Source organism: Palaemon carinicauda, chromosome 30, assembly GCF_036898095.1.
Source record: "Palaemon carinicauda isolate YSFRI2023 chromosome 30, ASM3689809v2, whole genome shotgun sequence".
Classification (NCBI taxonomy): Eukaryota; Metazoa; Arthropoda; class Malacostraca; order Decapoda; family Palaemonidae; genus Palaemon; species Palaemon carinicauda.
The window spans coordinates 36,794,533-36,811,568 of NC_090754.1; the positions used below are offsets into that span (position 1 = coordinate 36,794,533).

Genomic DNA, 17,036 nt, shown 5'->3' on the forward strand with positions numbered 1-17,036 from the left:
TCTCCTCCTCTGTACATCCAGTTTGTGGGGCATAGGTCTTCTTCTCCTTTTCGTTCATTGTACCTCCATTTCCATCACTCTCCTCCCAATATACTGTTCATATCTTCTCATGACATGACCATACCACCTCAGTCTACTTTCTTGGATCTTATCAGATAGTTTTCCGATTCCTGTAGTACCCCTAATTACCTCATTCCGTATCTTATCTCTTCTTGTCACCCCATACATCCATCTCAACATTCTCATCTCTGCCACATCATCTCTGCCACAGGAAACAACATCCGGCTATGAAAAATTAGCCAATCCAATATGGCCAGAAGAGAAGAAGCTGGATGTGGCTGAGATGAGAATGTCGAGATTAGTGTGTGGGGTGACAAGAAGAGATAAGATACAGAATGAGGTAATTATGGGTACCACAGGAGTTAGAAAACTATCAGATAAGATCCAAGAAAGTATACTGAGGTGGTATGGTCATGTCATGAGAAGAGATGAACAATATATTGGGAGGAGAGAGATGGAAAAAGAGGTACAGGGAACGAGAAGGAGAGGGAAACCAAAGCGAAGGTGGATGGACAGTATCAAGGATGACCTTCGATCAAAGGGATTAACCGGTGATGAAGTGTGGGACAGAGGTAGATGGAGAACGCTGGCAAGAAGTATCGACCCCACATAAAAGTGGGAAAAGATGCAGACAAAGAAGACGACTGGCCCTGTAGATAGAAGCAGTAAAGGTTTTTCTACTATGCTATGCTCCCTGATGAAGAAGTATAAAATCTTTCTCATGTCAACATAATGGTTGGTACTGGCCCTGTAGATAGAAGAAGTTAAGGTTCTTCTACTATGCTATGTTCTTTGATGAAGAGGTGTAAACATTTTCTCATGTGAACATGATGGTTGGTACTGGCTCTGTAGATAGAAGTATCTGTGGTTCTTCTAGTATGTTATGTTCCTTGATGAAGAGGTACAAACTCCTTCTCATATGAACAATAGCGTTGGTATTGGCTCTGTAGATAGAAGAAGCAGGGGTTCTTCTAATATGCTATGTTCCTTGATGAAGAGGTACAAACTTCTTCTCAAGAAACATAGCATACTAGAAGAACCATAGCTTCTTCTATCTACAGAGCCAGTACCAACTCTTATGTTCACATGAGAAGGAGTTTGTACCTTTTCATCAAGGAACATAGCATACTAGAAGAACCTTAGCTTCTTTTATCTACAGGGCCAGTGTCAACCCTTATGTTCCCATAAGAAGGAGTTTGCACCTCTTTATCAAGGAACATAGCATACTAGAAGAACCTCAGCTTCGTCTACCTACAGAGCCAGTTACAACCCTTATGTTTACATGAGAAGGAGTTTGTACCTCTTCATCAAGGAACATAGCATACTAGAAGAACCTCAGGTTTTTCTACCTAGAGAGCCAGTTCCAACCCCTTAAGTTTACACAAGAAAGAGTTTGTACCTCTTCATTAGGGACATAGCATATTAGAGGTTACTGACTGGCTAAGTAGATAGAATAGGCTGAGGTTCTTTTAGTATTTTGTGTTCCTCGATGAAGAGGTACACACTCCTTTTCATGTGAACATAATGGTTGGTGCTCGCTCTTTAGATAGAAGTAGGTGAGGTTCTTCTAGTATGCTATGCTCCGTGATGAAGAGGTACCAACTAAAAGAACATCAGCTTCTTCTATCTACAGAGCCAGTTCCAACCCTTATGTTCACATGAGAAGGAGTCTTCGGGAAGCAGAAGTATTGATTTAAAAGCTCAAGATAAAGACTACTAGCGAAATCTAACCGACGCCGTATGAGTCAATAGGCGTAGTAGATGATGATGATGATGATGATGATGATTCAAGAAAGTTCAAACATTCGAGTGAACAGGTGTTTATGATGGTGGAGATGATAATACAGACATGGCTATTCGATGAAGTTGGTACTGTATACTAGTGACTTAGTTTTGGATAACTTTGGTTATGAACCTGTCCTTGGTTATGTGAAAAGTCTTGGTTGGAAAAACTACTTTCACAAGATGGAGTGGCATAGATGTTTGTGGAATGATCTTCTTAATCGGGTAACTGAATCGGTAGAGCTTCAAAAGTTTGAACTTGCAGCAAACGTTTTTACGTTGAGCAGGCTGACATAAATTTTTCTTTTATAGTTTGTGTATGAAAAATCTGTATGAGAGGGCAGAAGAAAATGTTAAGAGCAGTATAGGCCTAACAAAAAGTTTCCCAGTAAATGTGGGACTACATCAGGGGTCTGCATTGAGCCCTTACCTATTTGATCTGGTCATGGATGTATTAACACAAGGTATTAGAGATCAGTCTCCTTAGTATATGCTTTTCGCTGATGATGTTATACTGCGTAGCACTAGGCGAGAGGTAGTAGAAGAGAAATTGGAGGAGTGGAAAAGAGAAATGGAAAATAGAGGATTGAAGATCAGTAGAAAAAAGACAGACTATTTGAGATTGAAAAATGGGGAGAATGTGGAAGTTAGTTTACAAGGAGAGAAATTGAAAAGAGTTGAAAATTTCAGGTATTTAGGATCAACAGTTGCAAAGAATGGTGATCTGGGGGTAGAAATAAACCACAGAATACAAGCAGGATGGAAGAATTGGAAAAAAGTGTGTTGAGTATTATGTGACAGGAAAATAGGGCTTAAGTTGAAAGGTAAAGTACACAAGACAGTTGTGAGACCGGCAATGATGTATGGAGCGGAGACGTGGGCAATAAAAAAGACAGAAGAGAAGAAGCTGGATGTGGCAGAGAGGAGAATGTTGAGATGGATGTGTGGGGTGACAAGAAGAGATAAGATACGGAATGATGTAGTTAGGGGCACCACAGGAGTTAAGAGAACTATCAGATAAGATCCAAGAAAGTAGACTGATGTGGTATGGTCATGTCATGAGAAGAGATGAACAGTATATTGGGAGGAGAGTGATGGAAATGGAGGTACTGTACAGGGAACGATAAGGAGAGGGAGACCAAAGCGAAGGTGGATGGACTGTATCAAGGATGACCTTGGATAAAAGGGATTAACCGGAGATGAAGTGTGGGACAGAGATAGATGGAAAACGCTGGCCAGAAACATCGACCCCATATAGAAGTGGGAAAAGATGCGGACAAAGAAGAAGTATCTCCTTAGCTTGTGAGCTAAGGATGGGGATTTGGGGGAGCATATAGGACTACCTACTGAGTCCTCAGCAGCCATTGCCTGGCCCTCCCTAGTCCTAGCTTTAATTTAATATTTATATCCAGAAGCTCATAAAGAGAATCGAGAGACCAGCAAGCGCGTGTAAGGAGAAACACATTCATTTTCACAATCAAATAAATACTTTAATTACTACAAGCAATACATAGTTAAAAATTAAATACATCAGAAATCTGATTTACTTGGATTCGTTAGAGTCAGGGGCGAAATATGATCTCCTTGGAGGGGGAGCATATCTGGGGACCTCAGCGGACTCAACAGATTCGGAAGATTCGGATTCGGAGGATTCGGGGAACTGAGCCTCACCGGAGTAGGTGACTTCAGCGATGTATCCGTCGTCGCCATCAACGTGGAAGGACACCTTCTGGAGGCGACCGTCGGGGAGGTGGACGTAGTAGGACCCCTGAGTGTCTTCGCCGTCGCGGGCTTCCTGGTGTCCGAATTCGTTGCTGGAGGAGTCGTCGTTTACATCCCAGTTGAAGTTGTACTTGGCTTCAGTGGACTCGAAGGATTCCTCAGAACTTGAGGATGACTGATGAAGGAAAGCAATGAGAGATTTGAAAAAAAAAAATAATGCTGAGCAGTAATGGAATTATTTTCCTAAGTTCAACATTAATTGAAAATTATAGTAATTTACTATCCGCTAATGTCTTAAATCTATCAGCCAAGGTCTGTCACCCTCTACCACAAAAAAAAAAAAAAAAAAAAAAAAAATTCAAATTGAAAAAAAAAAGAAAAAATTTGTATGAGTATCAGTAAGAAATAAATTTCAAGAGGAATATCAACCGCAACTTATAGTAATTTTCTATATATTAATATCTTATTCCCAAAACTAAAAGTAATAGAAAAAATAAATTAAGACAGCATATTTTTGTAAATGGGCGATTTAATTTCTTGCATACTTAGTATATCTAATGGAGAGAGTTTATTAAGAAAACTCTAAATACAATAGCATATGAAAGAATCACAAGGATGACAAAAACAATGATCAATAAAAAGAGACTTACATCTGGGACTCCGTAGGAGAATGATGGACGCTTGTCAGCGGCGGCCAAAGCCACAAGACCGAAGAAGATGAGAACCTGGAAAAAACAGAGATTTTAAGTTAAATAATGTGTAAGGTAGAGAAGAGGAAACATACATTTACATAATCTTCATAAATCAAATGGAGCATTGATAGAGACAATATATAAAATATTTAAGATATTTCGATAAGATGAAAGTATATGTAAAACTTAAGAAAATGTGCAGATAAGATACGGGTAATATAAATTAATAGGGAAATGCATGTAGAGAAAAAATGTAATCAATCTAAGATTATACAAATACGGTAATTGGTAAACAGAATATCAGCAACCATAAGCAAAATGAAACAGACCAATACTATTAATCTAACTTATTTCCCTCTATTCAAATGTGAGTTTCCCAAGGAAAGATATACACAAAATCAGGATATGTGAAAGAGTAATAATATAAATAGAATTAGTAGGCTAAATATACCCAGAGGTATTTGTTTGAACGTCTTTTAAATTTTTAACGATTTTCTTTAATTCACGCTCTGTGTATCTAAACAATAACGCCCTAGAAATCAAGATATAAATTCTCTTAAGCTAATAAAACGTCTACCAAATAACAAAACAATACTATGAAACTTAGTCCCAAAACTTGAGATGAAACCCATCGAGCAAATACCATACCTTGGTGTTCATGTTGTCTGTTTGTGTTGTTCCCAGCGAACTGAATAATGAAGTCCATAGCCAGCCTCCTTTTATATGGCTCAAAATCGGGTAACCGACGAAATACTTTCGCCCTCTCAAGATCAACTTGTTTTTTTTCTTTCTTTCTTTCTTACTCTCCCTATCTCCCTTAGCGTTTCCTAACTTCCTAAGGGAAGATGTTCTGACCCCGAATTTCAATGAGGGTAACCTCCGGTTGCCCGCTAAAAAGGGCGTGTCTCAAACACCGTTGATATTCAAGCTATTCATCATCTCCTCCTACGCCCATTGATTTAAAGTTCCTTGATTAGACTTCGCCAGTCGTCTCTATGTTAAGCTTTTAATTAAATACTTCTCCATTCATCATCATCTGTTTTACGCTTCATTGTCCTCAGCCATGTGGGGCTGGGTCTTCTAACTCCTCTCGTACTTAGTGGAGCGCAGTTAAATGATTGGTGAACTAATCTCTCTCGGGGAGTTCGAAGAACATATCCAAGCCATCTCCATCTAACCTTCATTATGATATCATTCACTTACGGTACCCGAGTAATCTTCTTAGTCTCATTTTTAATCAGATAAATTATTAAATACAAAAAACTATAGACGACAAATCTAAATGAATAAGTGATAGAAAAACTTTCAACTTTGAACAATTGGATTTCTATTAATTCAACCTCATGAATATGAGATCATATCACAAGCACTTTCTCTCACTGAGCCTCACGAAGTAAAAGGCCAGATTTAATTGTATATCTAGAACTCCAAATTGGATGGGGAAATAGGACCAAAATCGATTATATTTGTAAAGCCTGTATAGTGTCTCGACCGAGATATGTTTCCACAGATCAATAGCAAAACGAAGCTTTGTCCAATAATTTCGTCTGTCTAGAAATCATCAGGAGAGAAATATTCAAATACATTAAAATATTAGAATATTTCATACAGATGAACAGATTTAAAAATGAAAGAATTCTTACAATACGTTTGTGATGTAATTTATGAAGTGACAGATCGGGTGTATTGGACAAAAGTGATTTTACAAACATGAACGGTACCTAGATCTTTAAATGAGCTGCATTTAGCTAAAGAGAGTTTTTCACTAAAAAGAAAAAGATGTGGAAGATTGGGGTAGATTAATGTTGTAAAATTACTAACAACTATACTTTGAGTTTAGTTACGGTTTATTTGCACTCCTCATAATTCACACTAAACACTAATTTTGTTTAGATCTTTGTTAAAAGATTTAGTTACCGCAGGTAATATATACATATACATATACATATACATATATAATATATTATATATATACTGTATATATAGACTGTACATACATACATACATACACATCCATACATATATCTTTTGTGTATAACAAAAACTGTCTATGTTACGAAATTCGTGTTCAGAAATGCTGCTGTTTAGCAAGGAGAACAAAGATACCTTAGTGCGATGATAAGTAACATCCCTCAGGTTAAGGGTATTATTACTGGGCTAACTAAACTAGACGAGAGTGGTCTGGAATCGAACGGGATCTCAGAAAACCATAGACCGAGTCCTGTGTCATTGCTATTACCATTTTTGTTATTATAATGACAAAGTTACTGCCTCTAATAGGGTTTGATTATCTATTTATTTCATATACTTAGGTCTTTTTCAGAGATTTTTCTCCTATGTCTTGTGAAATGAAAGTTTTATGATGTTGAGAAAAATAATCAACTCTGTGCTTTATGTTTAATTGTTCAACCAGATCTCTATAGGCCATCCGGCGTTTTCGACAATGCCATACCCAATGAAGATTTTTATTCCTTTATTTTGTCTTTTCCTTGAACGGCTGTTTTTGATAAGGTCAAAGTAAAACCGCCATCTTTAAAAAGATACATAAGGAACTTGTTCCTTACAAATGAAATGTTCGCTCTTTGTAAACTCAGATATGGACTATTAAACCCACTTTGCTAAGAGCACCAATAAATAACGTTTATGATAAGAATAACGAGATTTATAATGTAGAAACAGAAACTATAGTCACTCAAATGGTAGATGTGTAAATGCTACTTAATATCAGTTATCTGTAAAAACTGATCTTATTTGAGCATGAGAAACGTACCAGAATTAGGGCTATTCCTAATAGTACTTTTTCATTTGCCGTCTTTATGAAATTATTACTCAAGAATCGAGCACATTTCTTTGTATTCACATCCTATAAACTTTTTTCATTCTCACAGGAATCGAGATTCGAGATATTTTCCGTTCACAATATTTTCTTCACCTAGATATTTTTGAATTTTACCTTATTTTTGGTTTCATCTTTTCTTTATTTATTATCTTCATCTATCCTTTCAATCATTCATTTTAACAGTCACCATCCCGACTCTCTTAAACACTATTATAACCATAATTCTATCAAATATATTAATAGTATTGAAAAAGAAAGAATTGCGACAAGTGTGTTCACTATATGGATAAAATATAAAATATTTAAATTGAAAGTGAAATATTCAGCAAATCCATCATTAAATGATGACAAAATGGCATATATAAATATGCAAGATTTCGCATATAAGATCATGAAATATGAAGGAGATTATTTGCAAGGTTAATATTACTTACCTTTACTAGATCGTTTTCTTTGCGAGGCACACAAGGTTACCGGGTGAATGTCAAGGCCACCGGGTTCAAAGGCACGCCTTTTTCTTGAAAGGATATAAAGCCTCTCTTTTACATCAATCTATATTTCAGTGATTTCTTAATCCTCTTGAATGATACACATTATAACCACCTTAAATTTGGCCTAAAGTTTTTTCTCTTTAAAAAAAGAAAAACAAAAACAAAAAAACACCAAATAGGTTTTTTTCACAGCGATCAGTTTGGTCATAAGCCACTTTATCATTATCATTTATCATTGACTGTGGATATAGCTTTGTTGTGTTTTAATGAGAACACAAAGTATATTTTCAGCTAGTCTATTCACAGAGGCCTGAAACAGTTATATACAAAACAGTATATATAATTAATACATATAGCTTTCCTGAATGTAGCTATAATAAAAGCTGTTGAATGTTGAAACTACACTAAACATGAAGAGAAAATTTCATAGTGAATATACTTTCCCTTCAGAGCCAAGGACTATCGAGAGAAGGAAATGCAGTGCCAAGGTATTCTTGAAAACCTAGATGGCGTTGTATGTAGGTGTACACAGTTTCCAAATAGGCGATATAAGAATGAAAATGAATTCATATAATTGATAATTTGAGATTTTTCTTTTTTTACAATACACAACAAGTTTGACCTTTCTTTTAGTATAATACACAAACCGTCTAAAAATGTAGTTTTATGATTTTTTTTTTTTCATTTATTATAAGTTGTCAAAAGGTTGTTAATTTACTGATAAAGAAAACAAAATGAAAAGGCTGCAATCTTTTGAATAACATATATTATATATATATATATATATATATATATATATATATATATATATATATATATATATATATATATATATATATTATATATATATATATATTTATATATATATATATATATATATATATATATATATATATATATATATATATATATGTGTGTGTGTGTGTGTGTGTGTGTGTGTGTGTTTGTATGTATGTATATGTTTCATTAAAATCTTTGTCGAGTTTCACTTACAGCATTTTGTGTTTTGATATTGACTTTTTAGTAAGGTGTTCAAAGGTATTTTCCTATGTGAAACTAGAATAATTTATCTTGGCGTTTGCCTGATTTGATTACTATATCTCTAAAAAAATTGTGGATTGGCAGAAATGCATCGAATCTAAAACATTATAATTCATTAAGCAACAGGATTCAAATTTTACTTACGTCACTATCTAATCACTTTACGATTTTACGACAATATTCTTAGTTGGGCGATAATCATATTTAAAATTTTGATTCCATGGTCGTGTTTCCAAGTGATTATTCTTTTCAATACTAAAGTTATGAATCGCCTTAATATTTTTGTTACAATAAACAACTGAAAGAATTGATAGAATATACAAAATAAAGCCATTCGCATTTTTTTTTCATTTTGCCAACAATTTTTTTTTTAAATGTTTGTCTAAGTAGACTGGTCAGGTCATTCTGATTGCGTCGTAAAAAATTCTAAGATTTTATACCAGGTAATTCTTGTAACATTTTCTTTTTTATATATATAATTTTGTAAAAGGTAATCATCGGAAATAGCTGAAAATATTAAAATTTCATGACTCAAAATTCCAATCTATTTTCCAATGTGATTGTTGTTTAATCCTAGATGCAAAATTTTGAGTTCATCTCTATATTCAGAACCTCATAAAAATAATTGAGACCAGCAAAGGCATGTAAGGAGAAACACATTCATTTTCATAATCAAATAAATACTTTAATTACCACAAGCAATACATAATTAAATATTAAATACATCAGAAATCTCTGATTTACTTGGATTCGTTGGAGTCAGGGGCGAAATAGGATCTCCTTGGAGGGGGAGCATATCTGGGGACCTCAGCGGACTCAACAGATTCGGAAGATTCGGATTCGGAGGATTCGGGGAACTGAGCCTCACCGGAGTAGGTGACTTCAGCGATGTATCCGTCGTCGCCATCAACGTGGAAGGACACCTTCTGGAGGCGACCGTCGGGGAGGTGGACGTAGTAGGATCCCTTAGTGTCTTCGCCGTCGCGGGCTTCCTGGTGTCCGAATTCGTTGCTGGAGGAGTCGTCGTTTACATCCCAGTTGAAGTTGTACTTGGCTTCAGTGGACTCGAAGGATTCCTCAGATCTTGAGGATGACTGAAAGAGAAAAATGATGAGTGATTCGGAAAATTAATTATATAAAAGATTAGCTTAGCTGTAATAGAATTTTTTTTTCTTTTTTTTTTTTTGAAGTCTAACATCAATTGCAAATTACAGTAATTTTCTATCCATTAATGTTTTATACCTATCGGCCACCCTCCGCCGCCCCCCACCAAATAAATAAAGCAAACTTCATGAATTTTTGTAAAAGAAAATTTTTTTCAAGAAGAATATCAACTGTAACTTATGGTATTATTCTATCCACTAATATCCTATCCCCAACCCCCAACCCCCCCCCCCCCCAAGTAGAAAAAAAATTAAGATAGTATATTTGTGCATACGAGTGATTTAATTTCTTATATATTCAGTATATTTCTTGAAGGGAGATTATTAAAAATAAACTCTTAAACACAAAATCATATGTAAAAGTTACAAGGATATCAATAACGATGATAAATGAAAAGAGACTTACATCTGGGACTCCGTAGGAGAATGATGGACGCTTGTCAGCGACGGCCAAAGCCACTAGACCGAAGAAGATGAGAACCTGGGAAAAAAGAGAGAGTTTAAGTAACACAAAACATAAAGAAGTGCGTGGAGTACTATGCGACAAGAAAAAAGCGGTTAAGTTGAAAGGTAAAGTACACAGGACAGATGTGAGGCCGGCAATGATGTATGAAGTGGAGACGTGGGCAATAAAGAAGACAGAAGAGAAGAAGGTGGATGTGGCAGATGAGAATGTTGAGATGGATGTGTGGGGTGACAAGAAGAGATAAGATACGGAATGAGGTAATTAGGGGTACCACAGGAGTTAGAGAACTATCAGATAAGATCCAAGGAAGACTGAGGTGATATGGTCTTGTCATGAGAAGAGATGAACAGTATATTGGGAGGAGTGATGGAAATGGAGGTACAGGGAAGGAGAAGGAGAGGGAGACCAAAATTAGGTGGATGGACTGTATCAAGGATGACCTTCGATCAAAGGGATTAACCGGTGACGAAGAGTGGGACAGAGGTAGATGGAGAAAGCTGGCCAGAAACATCGACCCACATAAAAGTGGGAAAAGATGCAGACAAAGAAGAGAAAGATGTGCAGACTAGATACGGGTAATATAATCAAGAGAGAAATGCAAGGAGAGAAAAACTATATAATTTAAGATTTCACAAACACGATTATTACTACACTGAACATATGCAACCATAAGAAAAAAAAAGAAAAAAAAACCTATTCATGTTCGATTGTACTCAGGAAAGAGATATAGGAAATCAGGATATGTGAAAGAGTAATTAAATAAATTGAATTAGTTAATATACCCAAAGGTATTTGTTTAAAAGTCTTTTGGATTTTTTAACGTTTAACATCTTCTTAATCCACATACCGGGTATCTGTAAACAACGTCTCAGAGACCAAGCAGTATATTTCTTTAAGCTAATAAAATGTTTTCTGAATAACTAAACAATACTATGAAACAACGTTTCAAAACTTCAGATAAAACCAACTGAGCGAATACCATACCTTGGCATTCATGTTGTCTGTTTGTGTTGTTCCCAGCGAACTGAATAATGAAGTCCATAGCCAGCCTCCTTTTATATGGCTCAAAATCGGGTAACCGACGAAATACTTCCGCCCCCTCAAGATCAACTTGTTTTTATTTCTTTCTTTCTTACTCTCACATCTCCCTTAACGTTTCCTAACTTCCTAAGCGAAGATGTTCTGACCCCGAAATTCAATGAGGAAAGCCTCCGGTTGCCCGCTAAAAAGGGCGTGTCTCAAACACCGTTGATAGATAAGTTATTCATCATCATCTCCTCCTACGCCTATTGATGCAAAGGGCCTCGATTAGACTTCGCCAGTCGTCTCTATGTTAAGCTTTTAATTGAATACTTCTCCATTCATCATCATCTGCTTCACGCTTCATTGTCCACAGCCATGTGGGGCTGGGTCTTCCAACTCTTCTCGTACTTAGTGGAGCGCAGTTAAATGATTGGTGAACTAATCTCTCTCGGGGAGTTCGAAGAGCATGTCCAAGCCATCTCCATCTATCCTTCATTATGATTTCATTCACTTATGGCACCTGAGTAATCTTTCTTATAGTCTCATTTTTAATCAGATAAATTATTGAATACAAAAAACTATAGACGACAAATCTAAAGGAATAAGTAATAGAAAAACTTCTTTCAACTTTGAACAATTGGATTTCTATTAATTCAACCTCATGAATATGAGATCATATCACAAGCACTTTCTCTCACTGAGCCTCACGAAGTAAAAGGCCAGATTTAATTGTATATCTAGAACTCCAAATTGGATGGGGAAATAGGACCAAAATCGATTATATTTGTAAAGCCTGAGTGTATAGTGTCTGGACCGAGATATGTTTCCACAGATCAATAGCAAAACGAAGCTTTGTCCAACAATTTCGTGTTTCTAAAAATAGCCAGGAGAGAAATATTCAAATACATTAAAAATATTAGAATATCTAATGAAGATGACCGGAGCTAAAATAAATAATTCTTACAATACCGTTTTTGATGCAATTTATGATGTGACAGATCGTGTATATTTGACCAAAGTGATTTTACAAACATGAACGGTACCTAGATTTTTCAATGATCTGTTTGTAGCTAAAGAAAGTTTTTCATTAAACAAAAAGGCTGTGGAAGGTTGGAGTAATGTTATAAAATTACTAATAATTATGCTTTGAGATTTATTACGGTTTAATTTCACTCATCATAATTCGCACTAAACACTAATTTTGTTTAGATCTTTATTAAGAGATTTAGTGAGCGCAGGTAATACGATTTAATGCTATTGTGTAATTCATATTATAAATATATATATATATATATATATATATATATATATATATATATATATATATATATATATATATATATATATATATATATATATATATGTGCGTGTGTGTGTATGTAAACCGTGTGTGTATGTAAATAATATGTATATATATATATATATATATATATATATATATATATATATATATATATATATATATATATATATATATACATACACGCATACACATTTATGTATTTATGTATATGTACATAAAGACGTCTCTTTTATGTGTAACAGAATTAGTCTATGTTACGAGATTCATGTTCAGAAATGCTGCTGTCTAGCAAGGAGATCAAAGATACCTTGGTGTGATGATAAGTAACGTCCCAGAGGTTGAGGTTATTAACACTGGGTTAACTAAACTAGACGAGAGTGGTCTGGAATCGAACGGGATCTCAGAAAACCACAGACAGGTTTCATTATTATTTATTATTATTATTATTATTATTATTATTATTATTATTATTATGATAAAGTTACTGCCTCAAATAGGGTTTGATTATTGATTTATTTCATATATTTACGCTTTTTTCAGAGATGTTTCACCTATGCTTAACTAAATTAAGTTTATTACGAATTAAAAAAAAAAAAAAAAAAAAAAAAAAACTCTGTTTATCTTGAATTGTTCAACCAGGTCTTCTTAATGGGCCATCTGACGTTTTCAACAATGTCATAACCAATGTAGATCTATATTTCTTTATAATGTTTTTTTTTTTCTTTTTTTTTTTTTTTTTTTTTTTTTTGCTTAAACAGCCGTTTTTGATAAGGTCAAAATAAAACCTCCATCTTTAAAAGAAATATATATGGAACTTGTTCCTTGGAAATTAAACATTCGCTCTTTGCATACTCAAATCGTGACTACAAGCCCAAATTGATAAGAACACTTTGACAAATAACGTTTATAATAAATAAAGATATTTACAATGTAGAAAATAGAAACTACACTCACTCAAGTGGTAGATGACTAAATGCTACTTAATATCAGTTATCTGTAAAAACTGATCTTATTTGAGCATGACAAACTTACCAGAATTAGGGCTTATTCCTCGTTCCTCATTGCGCAAGGCAGGATTATAGTAAGTTTTTCAATTGCCGTCTTTATGAAATTACTACTTGAGAATTGAGCAAATTTCTTTATATTCACATCCTATGAACTTTTTTTCATTCTCACAGGAATTGAGATTTGAGATATTTTCCGTTCACAATATTTTCACTTCAATATCTTTCAATTTTACCTTATTTTTGGTTTCATCTTTTTTTCTTTTTTATTCATGTTCTTCTCTCGTGTCGAGTATTCCTTTTAAGAGTCACCACCCTGTCTCTCTTAAACCTTATTATAGCCTTAATTTCATTAAATGTGTTAGTAGTATTGTAGAAGAAGGAAATTTAACAGCAAATGTGTTCGCTTAATGGAAAAAATTTAAAATATTGAAATTGAAAGTGAAATATTCAGCATATCCATCATTGATATGACAAAGTGGCGCATATGAATATAAAAGATATTGCCTATATAATCATATGAAGGAGATTATTTGTAAACTTAATATTACTTACCTTTACTAGATCGTTTTCTTTGCAAGGCTCACAAGGTTTCCGGGTGAATGTCAAGGACACCGAGTTCAAAGACACGCCTTTTTCTTGACAGGATATAAAGCCTCTCTTTTACATCAATCTATATTTCAGTGATTTCTTAAACTTCTTGAATGATACATATCATAACCACCTTAAAATGGCCTAAATAAAGTTTTTTTCTCTTTTTTATTTTTTAAACAAAACCCACTAGGTATTTTTCACAGCGATCAGTTTGGTTATAAGACACTTTATCATTATCATTTATCATTGACTGTGGATATAGCTTTGTTGTGTTTTCAATGAGAACACAAAGTATATATTCAGATAGTCTAATCAAGTATTTATAATTAATACAAATACGATTCTTGAATGTAGCTATAATAAATGCTATTGAGGGTTAAATCTACACTAAACATATGGTGAAAATTTCATAGTGAATATACTTTCCTTTTAAAGCCAAGGACTATCGAGAGAAGGAAATGCAGTGCCAAGGTATTCTTGAAAACCTAGATGGCGTTGTATGTAGGTGTACGCAGTTTCTAAATAGGCGATATAAGAATGAAAATGAATTCATATAAATGATAATTGAGATCTTTTTTTTACAATACAGAACAAGCTTTGACTTTCTTTTAATGTGTTAAACAAACCGTCTAAAATTGTAGTTTCATGATTTATTTCTATTTATTATAAGTTGACTAAAGGTTGATAGGTTACTGATAAAGAAAACAAAATGAAAAAAGCTACAAAAATTTGAATTATATGTATGTATATATATATATATATATATATATATATATATATATATATATATATATATATATATATGTATGTATATATATATAATATATATATACATACATATATATATATATATATATATATATATATATATATATATATATATATATTTATATATATACATATATATTATATATAAATATATACATACATATATGCATATATATATATATATATATATATATATATATATATATATATATATATATATATATTTATTTATTTATTTATATATATATATATATATATATATATATATATATATATATATATATATATATATATACATATACAGTATATGTGTGTGTGTGTGTTTGCGTGTTTTTGTATGTATGTATATGTTTCATTGAAGTCATTGTCGAATTTTACTTACAGTGTTTAATGTTTTGATATTGACCTTTTAGTAAGGTGATCAAAGGTATTTTCCTAAGTGAAACTAGAATAATTCATTTTGGCGTTTGCCTGATATGATTACTATATCTCTAAGAAAATTATGAACCGGCAGGAATACTTCGAACCTAAAATATCATAAATCTTTGAACAACAGGATTCGAATTCTATTTACGTCACCATTTATCCATTTTCCGATTTTCCGACAATATTCTAAATTGGGCAATAATTATATTTAAAATTTTTACTCCATGGACGTGTTTTTAATTGATTATTCTTTTCAATACTAAAGCTTTGAATCATCTTGATATTTTTGTTACAATACATAAATTAAAGAACTAATAGAATTTACAAAGTGAAGCCATTCCCATTTCTTCATTTTCCTCATTACTTTTTTATTTTCTAAATATTTTCTAAATATTTTCCAAATATTTTTACGATTACAGTGGTCAGGTCATTGTGATAGCACCAATTTGCATAAAAGTTCTAAAATTGTACGCCAGGTAATTCCTTGTAACATATTCTCTTACTCGTTTTTTTCTATCTAATTTTGTAAAAGGTAATCACATGGAATAGCTGGGAATATTCACATATCGTAACTGAAAATTCCATTCTATTTTCCAATGTGATTGTTGTTTAGTCCTAGATCCAAAATTATTATTTCATGTCTATATTCAGAAGCTCATAAAGAGAATATAGACACCAGCAAAAGCGTGTAAGGAGAAACACATTCATTTTCATAATCAAATAAATACTTTAATTACCAAAAGCAATACATAGTTAAATATTAAATACATCAGAAATCTCTGATTTACTTGGATTCGTTGGAGTCAGGAGCGAAATAAGATCTCCTTGGAGGGGGAGCATATCTGGGGACCTCAGCGGACTCAACAGATTCGGAAGATTCGGATTCGGAGGATTCGGGGAACTGAGCCTCACCGGAGTAGGTGACTTCAGCGATGTATCCGTCGTCGCCATCAACGTGGAAGGACACCTTCTGGAGGCGACCGTCGGGGAGGTGGACGTAGTAGGATCCTTGAGTGTCTTCGCCGTCGCGGGCTTCCTGGTGTCCGAATTCGTTGCTAGAGGAGTCGTCGTTTACATCCCAGTTGAAGTTGTATTTGGCTTCTGTGGACTCGAAGGATTCCTCAGACCTTGAGGATGACTGAAGAAGGAAAACAATGAGTGATTTGGAAAATCAATTATTAAAAAAAAAGAAAAAAAAATCATGTTTAGCAGTAATAGATTTTTATTTGATATCATTTACAAATGATAGAAATCTGCTATCTGTTAATGTCTTATACCTTTCGCCCTACTAAAAAAAAAAGCACACTTTCCATGAACAGCAGTTAAAGAAAAATAGATTATGGTAATTTTCTATTCATAAATGACCGATCTCCACCCCCCAAATGTAAAAGAAAAAAAAATGACAGCATATTTTTCTCTATGGGTGATTTAGTTTCTTGTATATTCAGTATATCTGATGGAAAAGTCTGTTAAATAAAATAGCATATGAAAGAGTTACATGGATGACAAAAACGATGATAAATGAAAAGAGACTTACATCTGGGACTCCGTAGGAGAATGATGGACGCTTGTCAGCGACGGCCAAAGCCACAAGACCGAAGAAGATGAGAACCTGGAAAAAAGAGATTTTAAGTTGAATAATGTGTAAAGTAGCGAAGAGAA

The 17,036-nt window shown here is 33.7% G+C and overlaps 3 protein-coding genes across 3 annotated transcripts in view; all 3 read right to left on the reverse strand.

Annotated features, from left to right (window-relative positions):
• Nucleotides 1-3,336: 3,336 nt before the first annotated feature.
• LOC137623707 (pro-resilin-like) lies at nt 3,337-4,981 on the reverse strand. Its single transcript, XM_068354532.1, has 3 exons — nt 4,905-4,981; nt 4,215-4,289; nt 3,337-3,739 (listed from the first exon to the last, which is right to left on the reverse strand). The coding sequence occupies exons 1-3, from the start codon at nt 4,914-4,916 to the stop codon at nt 3,386-3,388; spliced, it is 441 nt and encodes a 146-aa protein (XP_068210633.1). The 5' UTR covers nt 4,917-4,981; the 3' UTR covers nt 3,337-3,385.
• A 4,309-nt stretch (nt 4,982-9,290) lies between these two features.
• Nucleotides 9,291-14,427, reverse strand: LOC137623461 (pupal cuticle protein Edg-84A-like). The gene is made up of 4 exons (XM_068354295.1): nt 14,368-14,427; nt 14,142-14,246; nt 10,197-10,271; nt 9,291-9,721 (listed from the first exon to the last, which is right to left on the reverse strand). Exons 1-4 carry the CDS (start codon nt 14,425-14,427, stop codon nt 9,368-9,370), a joined length of 594 nt encoding a protein of 197 aa, XP_068210396.1. The 3' UTR covers nt 9,291-9,367.
• A 1,654-nt stretch (nt 14,428-16,081) lies between these two features.
• LOC137623709 (pro-resilin-like) overlaps nt 16,082-17,036 on the reverse strand; it is a 1,551-nt gene continuing 596 nt past the window's right edge. Inside the window, exons 2-3 of the mRNA XM_068354534.1 lie at nt 16,912-16,986; nt 16,082-16,512 (exon numbers count right to left, since the gene is read on the reverse strand). Coding sequence (XP_068210635.1) covers nt 16,159-16,512; nt 16,912-16,986 — 429 coding nt within the window. The 3' untranslated portion in view covers nt 16,082-16,158. The remainder of the gene's footprint in view (nt 16,513-16,911; nt 16,987-17,036) is intronic.

What these genes read in the sequence shown, in the direction of transcription:
- LOC137623707 (XM_068354532.1), bottom strand. An exon ending in TCTCCTACGGAGTCCCAGAT is followed by an intron (nt 3,740 to 4,214) that starts GTAAGTCTCTTT and finishes TTCCTTCATCAG; the next exon opens with TCATCCTCAAGTTCTGAGGA.
- LOC137623461 (XM_068354295.1), bottom strand. Translation starts at nt 14,427, where the DNA reads ATGATAAATGATAATGATAAAGTGTCTTATAACCAAACTGATCGCTGT. An exon ending in ATCGCTGTGAAAAATACCTA is followed by an intron (nt 14,247 to 14,367) that starts GTGGGTTTTGTT and finishes TTGATGTAAAAG; the next exon opens with AGAGGCTTTATATCCTGTCA. An exon ending in AAGAAAACGATCTAGTAAAG is followed by an intron (nt 10,272 to 14,141) that starts GTAAGTAATATT and finishes CTTTTTTCCCAG; the next exon opens with GTTCTCATCTTCTTCGGTCT.